The sequence below is a fragment of the Marmota monax genome, unplaced genomic scaffold, assembly GCF_021218885.2.
Source record: "Marmota monax isolate L192 unplaced genomic scaffold, Marmota_monax_Labrador192_F-V1.1 WCK01_AAM20220418_F8-fsc00024, whole genome shotgun sequence".
Taxonomy (NCBI): domain Eukaryota; kingdom Metazoa; phylum Chordata; class Mammalia; order Rodentia; family Sciuridae; genus Marmota; species Marmota monax.
The window spans coordinates 32,877,478-32,887,525 of record NW_026695224.1 but is presented as its reverse complement, the minus strand read 5'-3'; the positions used below and the strand labels follow the sequence as shown (position 1 = coordinate 32,887,525).

The 10,048-nt window shown below is 57.1% G+C and overlaps 1 protein-coding gene across 1 annotated transcript; it reads right to left on the bottom strand.

Annotated features, from left to right (window-relative positions):
• Window positions 1–3,346: 3,346 nt before the first annotated feature.
• Window positions 3,347–7,788, bottom strand: Adad2 (adenosine deaminase domain containing 2). The gene is made up of 10 exons (XM_046434322.1): window positions 7,371–7,788; window positions 5,509–5,649; window positions 5,171–5,218; window positions 4,965–5,090; window positions 4,734–4,884; window positions 4,487–4,654; window positions 4,159–4,388; window positions 3,819–4,062; window positions 3,531–3,651; window positions 3,347–3,451 (listed from the first exon to the last, which is right to left on the bottom strand). Exons 1-10 carry the CDS (start codon window positions 7,786–7,788, stop codon window positions 3,347–3,349), a joined length of 1,752 nt encoding a protein of 583 aa, XP_046290278.1.
• Window positions 7,789–10,048: the final 2,260 nt, after the last annotated feature.

Below are 10,048 nucleotides of genomic sequence, written 5' to 3'. Positions count from 1 at the left end.
TAGCTGCTTTTCTGAGATACAATTTATATGCCATACAATTTTTTTTTCTTTTCTTTTTGGTACCAGGGATTGAACCTAGGGGCACTTAATCACTGAGCCACATCTCCAGCCTTTTTTAAATTTTTATTTAGAGTCAGGGTCTTACTCTGTTGATTAGGGCCTCAATAAGTTGCTCAGGCTGGCTTTGAACTCACGATCCTCCTGCTTCAGCCTCCCCAGCCGCTGGGATCACAGGTGTGCGCCACCATGCCTGGCGAGTTTATGTGTCATATAGTTTACCCAAGTGCATAGTAGAATGCAAAGGCCGTCCAGGGTCCAGCGAAGATTCCCGAGCCTGGGGCTGCAGGGAGGGGGCTGGGGGAGGGGGTCATGCTGAGGAAGCAGCACTTGAATCTGCCAAGCTAGATGACATCACCTCCCGATTTAAATGTGCTACTGTTGGCAAAACTCCACCCACGAGGTTAGGCCAAGAGGACATTAACAGACTGTCCATGGCAGAAGTAGCCTCATCATCACCCACGACGGTGCGTAAGCTGAGTCAAAGGAGCTCAGCGAGTGGAGAGCAGAGACTGTGGGCAGGGGACAGGGCAGGCAGATAGGGGACGCGAGGACAAGGAGTACTTACTTGGCAGAACACAGCAGAGTTGATGTCATTTTGAGGAACTTGTCTGCCTGGGGATTATGTGATCAATGAGCACCGCGAGGCTCACCGGGGCACAGAGCTGAGTTTGGAATGGCGGGGGACTTCAGGACCCGGCTGTAGTCACCGCCCGCAGTGCCACGTAAATCAATGCAAAATTTGTAGTAAATGGACTGATTAATAGACTTGGGGGGTTCAAAAGCCCTCTCCAGCCCTAAAAAAGTTATAACCATGAGAAATGATTGGCTGAGAGTTGGCTTCATTTTTTAAACACCACCTAACTGTAAATAACACAGTTGTTTTCTTAGTTAAGCAGAAATCAGAGCGCACCAGCTTCCGCCTGCCTCTGCTGGTGGACTCCCTCCCTGCACCCTCCTGGCCTGAGGTCGCTGGCCTCCCCCTTGCAGCTTCTCCTGCCTGGGCTCCCCTCTCCTGTCCGGGCTCCCCTCTCCTGTCCTCCCCCGGCCACTCTCATGCTGACGTCCCAGCACCACTTTCCCCAAGTGCACCAACCCACAGCTCCTTTCTGAGTGGCGGAGCTGGGAGCAGAGGGGAGGGAGAAGAGGGGAGCCAGGGCCAGGAGGAGACTTCAGGAGAGGTATCGCCCATTCTGTCTTATAATTCAGCAAGTTGGGGCTCAGAAACATTTAGAGCGTCATCCGGGGTCACAGAGGGACTGTGCAGCGTCCCTGGGGCTCCATGGGAACCTCGGAGGCCCCAGCCTCACCCTGCACCTCCTCACCTGGACAATGAGGCGTGAGGTGGCGACTGCACCTGAGCAAAGCCCTGGCCCGGGCTGCTGGAAACTGGCACCTGCGGTTGGTGGTCCCTCCTCCGCCCGAGTGGACAGTGGCTGCAGTACTGTGGAAAGGGAGAGCAGGGGCCCCGTGGACCAGCAGAGTGCACCCCAGGACAGACGAGCCAGACCAGTCCTCCCATTAGTCACCCCTTGGCACTGCGGGGATTGGCTCCAGGCTCCTTGGAAACAGCAAGATCTGAGGATCTCAGGTCTGTCCTCTGAAGTGCCTTGGTGTCCACATGAGCTGTGCACAGCCTCCCAGCACTTGTTCTGGAGAGGGGGTGCCAGGGAGGGAACCCAGGGGCTCACCGACCCCCAGCCCCTCCAGTAGAGTTTACATCGTGTCTAGGTTGCTTATAACGCCTAACACAACATACCTGCTCTGCAAACAGCTCTCATATTCTCTACACTGTTTGGAAAACCTAACATGTCTGCCCATTCAGTATGGGTGCGGTTCTCTCTAGTATTTTCAATCTACTGTTGGTGGCCTCCGTGGTTGTGGGTCCATGGATGCAACGAGCCAATTAGTGCACACAGAGGTGACACAGCCAGCCACAGCCTCACACACCCAGTGGCAGAGGACATGTTGGAGGGAGGGGATCCAATCTCAGGGCTCCCTGGCAGGCCAGGCCCAACTCTGAATGCTCCCTGGGGGGACCATCAATGTTCGTCCAGGTTTTCCAGGAAAGCAGAGCTGACAGACACCCAGAGATCTATGGAAGACTCCAGTCGCAGGGTGAGGAGTCCCGTGGTCTGCCACGTGAGTGCCAGAGTCCCAGGAATGCAGGGGTCCACAGGCAGAAGATGGAGTCAGCTCAAGACCAGTGGATTTACCCTCTGTCTTCTGGGTCTATTGTGGCCCAGGGCAGTTTGGATATGCGGCCTAGTGTGGGTTGGGGGTGTGGGGGGCATCTTCTCTACCCATCCTGATTCCAATGCTCTTCTCTCCAGAGACCACTCGGGACACCAGGAGCTGTGTTTCACCAGCTACTGTGGGCGCCATCAACACCAGCCAAGTTGACACATGAAATTAAACATTCTGCCACTGTGACCAGCTTCTCGAGACCCAGCCACAAGAGGAGTCTGTGGTTTTGAATCTTGGAGCTGCTGGGGATGCAGGGAGCCTTGGACTCTGGGTAGAGTCCGCAGGGCTGGCCCTGGGTCCCTGGACTTGAGAGCTGCTGTGCTCCTGGGACACTGCCCAGATTGGTGAGGTTGCAGGTCTGCAGAGTCTCCACACACCCCATGCAGGGTCAGCCTCTTCCCTCCACATCCAAGGTCTGCAGAGCACCAGCCGTGCTGGGGGTGAACTATGCCGTTCCAAAGAACCCGAAGCCTGCAGCTGACACTGCTTAGGCAGCCTCGGGCTTACCCAGTCCAAAGAGCTGGACGACCCGGAGCAAGGCCTACTGGACCCACTGCCACCCTGCACTCCCTAACCTGGGCTGCTCAAGCCCACAGAGCACCCTCAGTAGGCCAGGACAGCTGAGGCCTCCCACCATTCGCCTGGGCCCACACATTCTCAGCTGCTCCCCTCAGCCCAAGCCCTGGGAGGGAGGGACGCAGGGCCTCCACAGTGAGGAAGAGTCGCTCCCACACCTCACCACCAACAGTAGCCAGAACCTGTCCTTTGGCCCAGCACCCTGGCTGGAAGGCAGGGGCAGGAGAGCCCCACCCCAGACCTGTCCCCACACCCATGAGCCTACGCTGCAGTGGGTTCTCAGAGGGGCAGGAGGGCTCTCCTCACAAACCACCCAGCCCACTGCCCCCAACACACACACACACACACACACACACACACACAGAGTGCACCAGAAACCACTTCTTTATTCAAACCCCAGTGTGCCCCTCCACACCCCCCACCCAGCTACAGACCCAAACCCTGGGCTCGGCTCTGCTCAGGGACATCAGTTTCTGAACTTGCCCACCAGGGGCTTGGAGGGCCAGGCGCCCAGGCCTTGCTGCTCCAGGAGGAGGGTGAGCTGCTGGCGAGCCTCCTGGTAGGGCCCCACCTAGGGAGAGACATGGTGTGAGAGGGGCACTTGCCGGGGTGCAGGAGGGCAGGAGGAAGAGGGCTGGAGAAGGACTGACCTTGGCAGCCTCGTAGGTCTTCAGGGCCAAGAGGTGGGGCTTCCCCAGGGCACAGGCTGCCTGGCGAAAGGCCCGGAGGAAGGACGCCTTGCAGAGGCGGGAGGGAGGCCCCAGGGCGGCACTGCAGGGACAAAGATGGTGGAGATGAGGGAAAAAGAGGGCAGGTGGCCTGTGGGCAGTGACAGTGTCATCAGGGACAGCCCCAGCCATCCTGAGCTGCGGTTCGACCCTGCAGGCAGGGAGCTGGTCCTATCGGCCCTCCTCAACCCACCCCGGGGGCCTTCTCACTCGGACTTCACGCGCCCAGTGGCCACGTCCACGACCTCCAGGTCCGGGTCCCCCAGGCTCCAGTTGAGGCTCAGGCCGTGGCAGCTGTTGGGGACGGGATTGGAGGGGGCCACCGGGGGCCCTGAGAACAGGTGTAGGGTGGTCCGGACATAGGGAGGTGGCAGGCGTGACCCTAGGATGCCATCCAGGCTGGGCCGGTCATGGATGGCCCTGCTCAGAGTAGGGGGGTCATGACAGGGGTCAGCTGTGGACAGAGGCACAGGTCATGGTCTGAGTCACCTCCACACCTCCCCACTCCACGCAGAGCCCACTTCGCCCTGCCACCTCTCTTGCCCCTCACCCAGAACAAGACTGGTGGCATAGAGAGGTGGCAGGAAGTGGGCCAGCAGCGCACCACCCAGACCCAGCACTGCCCAGCGTGCCAGCTTGTCACTGGCTGACAGGCAGCCCACATGGGTGTCACGAAGCGCAGGCACCAGGTAGGACACGGGCTTCAGCTGTCCACGGACATGCGCCTGCAGGCGGAAGGATGGGCTGTGCAGAAGGCTGCCTTCCGAGGACAGCGGGAGGCTGCAAGGCAGGCAGGGGACAGTGACCCAGAGTCAGGGCACGCCTCTGACCCAGTCCTCGACAAACGGAGGCAGCCCCCTCCCAGGAGGCCCACGTACTAGATGTCGTGGGCGGCTCCCTTGGGGGTGTTGCTGACGTAGAGGTGCAGGAAGATCCGGGGCTTGAGGGCAAAGGGGGGCCCAGACCCAGGCTGGGGGGCCAGCACAGACCGCTCCTTGCCCTTGGCACCCCCCTGTGTGGCCAACAGGAGCTGCCGGAAGAAGAATCTGGAATGACAGGCAGGGGGCCAGCTAGGGCTGCTGTCCTGGCCGGGGCTAGGGAAGAACCTGCCCCACCTGCCCTCACCTCAGCAGGGCCCTGCGGGCGATGATCAGTCCGTGACAGTCATGGAGCTGCCGGCCAGAGAACTCCAGCCAGCCAGCACAGCTGCTGCTGCCAGTGCCCAGGGCCACTACCTCGTAGATCTCCTTGGCATGGCCCCTGGCCCCTGGGACCTCTGCAGGGAGGGACAGGAAGGGCTCAGCCCAGGGCAAGAAACCCCAAGGAGCCTATAAGGTGCTACAGGGCCATCCCTACCCCTCTCCAGGATGACCGCAGCCACCGTCCCTCTGCAGGCCCAGTATGGCGAATTCTCATCCAGCAGGCGGTCCAAGCTAGCGCTGACCACAGCTGCGCAGCGCTGCTCATGTGTCAGGATGTTCTCTGTACAAGGGCCAGAGGTGTAGGTGGGACCACAGACCACGCCCCTTTCTCACACAGGGGCTCAGAACGCGTCCACCTACCTATGCTCAGGGAGGTGAGTGGAGGCTGGCTGAAAGTCTCAGGAGGCTCTGAAAGAGAGACAAGGGGAGCCAGTCGCCATGGGTGCCGAGGTCTGCCCTCCCATCCTCTGGGAAGCTGGGAGAAGAAGAGGCTGTTTCCACCTCTCAGAAACAGTCCCTGAGCTGCTCCTCTAGCAGTCCTGCCCTAGCATGAGCAGGACTTCCAAAGACACTGGAGCAGGGGTCAGCACACATCCCCCTACTGATGCCCATGCGGTCCTAGCAGCAAACTGCCCCCCTCACCACCACACACCCCGCAGAGCCACGGCAGCCTCTCCAGCAGGCTGAGGCGAGGTTACCTGGGCTCTCCAGCTGGCTGTGGATGTAGCGGAGGGCAGAGAGCGCCGCCTGCTGTTTGGCTTCTGTCTTGTTGTTCGCGGTGCCTGCAGGGCAGGCCACGCCATCCAGTTCCGCACACACCGAGAAGGGAAAGCAGGGACCTGTGGAAGGAGGCAGTGAGGAAGGCCCCACCTGGCCTGTGTCCCCATCAGGGCCCTTCCTAGGGGGGGTGCCACACCTACTCCCTGCCTCCCACCTGCCAGAGAGAGACTCTTTCCTCTAGGCTTCCTCTTGACGTCTGCCATCGAGGACAGCCACAGTGACAACCAGGTCTTAACCCACCCCTGGCTAGGGACTCTACTGACACAGGTGCTGTGTGATCCTCGGCATGCTCTGCCCTGTTAACGCAAAGCCTCTGAAACACACAGGGATGAAAGCACTGTGCAGGGGAGGCCAGGAAGGGCAGGCAGCACGCCGGAAGAGGAGGAGGACCGAAATCCAGGGCCCCTCCAGAGCCCAGGCAATGCTGTCTTCAGGGTGGAGACTCCTGGGCTCAGAGGACAGCTTTCTGCCTGCCACCAGACACACCTTTTATTTCTTCCCCTCCTCGTATTTGGAAAATATTCCTAGACAACAGCATCACTGCGGGCATTTCGGATAACACAAGGAGACAGAAATCCTAAAACCAGCTTCACCTGGTCAAGGTTGGGAACCTAAATGTCACAGTGCTGGCTGCTTGCTTCTCAAAAGCCCTGCCCTTTGCAAAGGATCCCACTTTCACGACCCTCATTAGAACTGAGATGCAGGACACTACAAGGGCATCAAAACCAGCAAGGAACGTTGACTTCAGAAAATCCTCACAGAAAAATCGTTGGTGGAAATCACAAGGTAACAGGCTATGGGGACGGAATATTTACACACTCTCCAAGTTTCCCCTCAGCTGGCTTACTAAGCACAAAGGGGAAAGCAAAGACACCGACAGATACCACCCTAATCAAACCCTCTCCCTAACATCGCCAGTTGAAGGACAAACTGAGATCACCCGTCTCCTGATGGGATGCATTGCCAGGATGTGACATCACTGATAATGCACAGAGTGAGTCTGATCCCGAGAAAACAGACCATCCCAATTGAAGGACAGTCTATAGGACGACTGGCCCTTACTCTTCAAAAACATCAGTGCTGTGAACGACAGATGATAGAATTCTTTGAGATAAGAGATTATAGGATGTATGACAACCAAATGTAATATGTTACGCTAGGATGGAAATTCATGACCATGGGGGATTATTGGGACAAATTGGCAAAATGTAAATGTGAACGATAGTTAGATGAGTGTTATGTCATCATTGTACTGCAGTTACACAAGCCATGACCGTGTTCTTGAGAGAGACACACTGCTGTGTTTAGGAATAAGGGACAAGGTGTCTGCAATTAGCTTTCATACTAAAACTGTTTAAGACTGGGAGTTGGGAGTGTATTGGGGAAGACAGAAGAACACAGTAATGACTATTCCTATATGTTGTGTATAAAATATTGCAAATTGTGCTTAACAGTGTCTACTTCAGAAATCTGCAGTACTGGCACGGCAAGTGAAACTGCAAAACTGGTCCTTTAAAGGGGGTGCAGATAGGCTGGGTGTCTTGGGGCATGTCCCTTAGACTCCTGGGTATCAGGTGGGGATAATATTCACCAGCCAAGACCTTGCCACGGCCAGATGTCTGCTGGGGCTGGTCCTGCTGTTTGCGGGGGTCGACCTGGAGGCCCGGGCTGGGGTCCGGCCCACCAACCCTCTCTTGCTTCACCTGGGGCGGGTGAGCAGTGGCCCTACTGCCCCACGACCCCGTGGCTCCCCCCACAGCGCGGCCCGGCTGGGCCTCACCTGCCACCGGGTCTTCTCGGAAGGTCAGGGAGACGCCCAAGCCGGCTGCATACTGCGCGAGCGAGGCCACGGCCTGGCTTGGCGGCGGGTCTCTGAGCGGCAGGCTCAGCGGCCGAGCCGCAGTGGGGAAGTCGCCCGCGGGCCCCAACACCCTGGGGAACCCCCCTGGGCGCACCTCCGGGTCCTCCCGCGCCCGAGCAGGCCCGGGCTCCCCGACCCCAGCCCCACGCCCCGCAGCCTGCGCGCCGCCCTCCGCGTCCGCCTCCGCGCCTCCGGCGCGCGGGGGTCCCCAGGCGTCCTGGCCCAGGCCAGCCGAGGGTCGCCAGGGACTGGGCCCGGGGCTGATCTGCAGCGAGGCCGCCAGGCGGGGCTTCTTGCGACCGCCGTCATCAGAGGCCGCGCTGGCCGACGACGCCATGCCTGGACACGAGAAGCAGCGGACCCGATCTAGCGCCAAGCGCGCTCTTTTACACGCGGGCGGATTCACGTGGGAACACGTGGCTGACAGCCGTCTGGAGCTCCGCCCCCGTGTAGCCCTGGCCAATGAGAGCCCGCGGATCTGGGGGGAGGGGTACAGCGTGGCCAATGGGAAAGCCAGCCTCCCTGATCTCCTTGGCCCGAGGCGAAGGAGGCTTGAAACCCAACCTCCCACGCCTGCCGGGTGGTGGGCGTTGTGCCAGGTCGGGTGAGGGTGGGGCCCACTCCATCAGCGTCTCCAGCTTTGAGTGGGCCTGGAGGATGCGAAACCAACCGAGAGGGTCTGTGGGCTTCTTGCCCAGTTTCACACTTCAGCTCCTTTCCCAGAACAGCCCCAAATCATGGCCCCCCACAGCCCCTGAGCCTGCAGGTGTCCTTATTGAGCAGCCCCACGGAATCATTGCCATCCACTTTCAAAGGAACCTGTAGGCCTTTATAAATCTAAACAAAATTATTTACTGGCCAAATACTTGCCCTTTGGCCCCTTGACTTTCCCTAGAAGGGATTCTGAGTTGTAGTGCTTTAAGGTGAGGGGCGAGCGGGAGACAAGAAAAGTAAAGATGAAGCCAGGGATGAGGACAGTTTACGTAAGGCCTGCTATGATGTGAGACACAGTTGCTGAGGTGGGCTGCCCCATCACTCTGACTCCTACAGCAGCCAGTTACTGGGAGAGCGTGACCCCAGCTCAGTGTGTGGAAGATCTGTGGTGGCTGCTGTGGCTGCTGCTGTAGCTTGAACTACAGATTCTGAAAACGCCACATCAGGATGTGACACTGTGGACACTGAAGACATAAGAGAAGAGTTGGTGAAACAGGAACTTCTGACTTCAGAAGAGTGGGTGTGGCTGGCTGGGGAGTCTTCTCCTCCCACACATTTCAAAGATGGGCATCAGCAAGAACAATTCCATTGTGTGGGGCAAGTCGCCCAGAGAGTGGAATAAGGCTTGGGGCTGATCAGACAGTACAGTAGGTGTTCAGAAATGGCTGCGCGCATCTACAAAGACTTGAGCGGAATTGCCAAACCCAGTTACCTCCCAAATGCCTACCTAAGGAGGGTGGCTGAACGAATGGTGACAGTCATTCAATGGAGGATTAATAACTGAAAATTCGGTCCTCCTCCTCAAGGCCAACCCAATAATGAAGACGAGGTCTTAAGGAAAAGGTTTATTGCTTTGCCAGCAAAGGAGAAACACAGGGGACTCCTGTGATTTTCCCCAACAGCAGGAACAGGGTTTTATAGAGGTGATTCAGAGAAAATGAGAATAAGGAGGAGAGTTCAGAAAGAAGTTCAGGGAAAAGAAGATCAGGGAAGAGAAGTTTAGGGAAAAGAACATTGGGAAAGAGAAAAAAATGTAAATTTCAAAGCCACAAGGATATAGCCACAGCATCAAGTGAACCGCAATTACAGTTACTTAAAAAGAAAGTACTGCTGCATGCACAAAACTGTTATGATTCCAACTCTGTAAAGTTCTTGAAATGGCAAAATTGTGATAAAAGTCACAATCGTGGTTACTCTGTGAAAGAGGGATTGGTGGTCAGCAGCTCCAGGGGATATTCTTAAGTGACCATGCTCTCTTGATCCAGGAGGTGATCACATGGGTTTATACCTGTGTAGAGACTCAAGGAACACGGAAAGCGGTGGGCTGCTGCGGCGGAGCGGTCCCTCTGTGGGCTACAGCTTTCTCGCTCAGGAGTCCAGCGGGAGTCGCGCGGGTCACCTTCCCAGACAGGCACCCGAGGTGGCCGCGTAAGTGCACCTCACTGCATGGTAAATATGTTAGTGAAGAGAAACTGGTTAAAACCCAGAGAAAGGAAGAAAGGAGGGAATGCAATTGGACACACAGATTGTCCACATCCTAATCCTAAGAACCTGCTAATATATGTTTTTTGGCAAGGGGCAAATTAGCTGACTTTAAAATAGGGGATTATCTTGGATTATCTGGACATGATCAATGGAGTCCTTAAATGGGCAACAGGGAGCTAAAGAGTCATGAGAAAGAGTCAAGAGGCCACACTGACTTTGAGGATGAAAGGGGACTGAGTCAAGGAATGCAGGTGGCTTCCGGAGGCTGGAGAAGGCAAGACCACGGCTCCTTCCCTTAGAGCTTCAGTAGGCACATGGACCTGCGGACACCTTGACTTAGCCCGTGAGATGTGTGTTGGACCTCTGACCTCCAGATCTGTAACATACCATGCTGTCTT

What these genes read in the sequence shown, in the direction of transcription:
- Adad2 (XM_046434322.1), bottom strand. Translation starts at nt 7,788, where the DNA reads ATGGCGTCGTCGGCCAGCGCGGCCTCTGATGACGGCGGTCGCAAGAAG. An exon ending in ACTCACCTCCCTGAGCATAG is followed by an intron (nt 5,091 to 5,170) that starts GTAGGTGGACGC and finishes GCCCTTGTACAG; the next exon opens with AGAACATCCTGACACATGAG. An exon ending in TGCCACCAGTCTTGTTCTGG is followed by an intron (nt 4,063 to 4,158) that starts GTGAGGGGCAAG and finishes CTCTGTCCACAG; the next exon opens with CTGACCCCTGTCATGACCCC.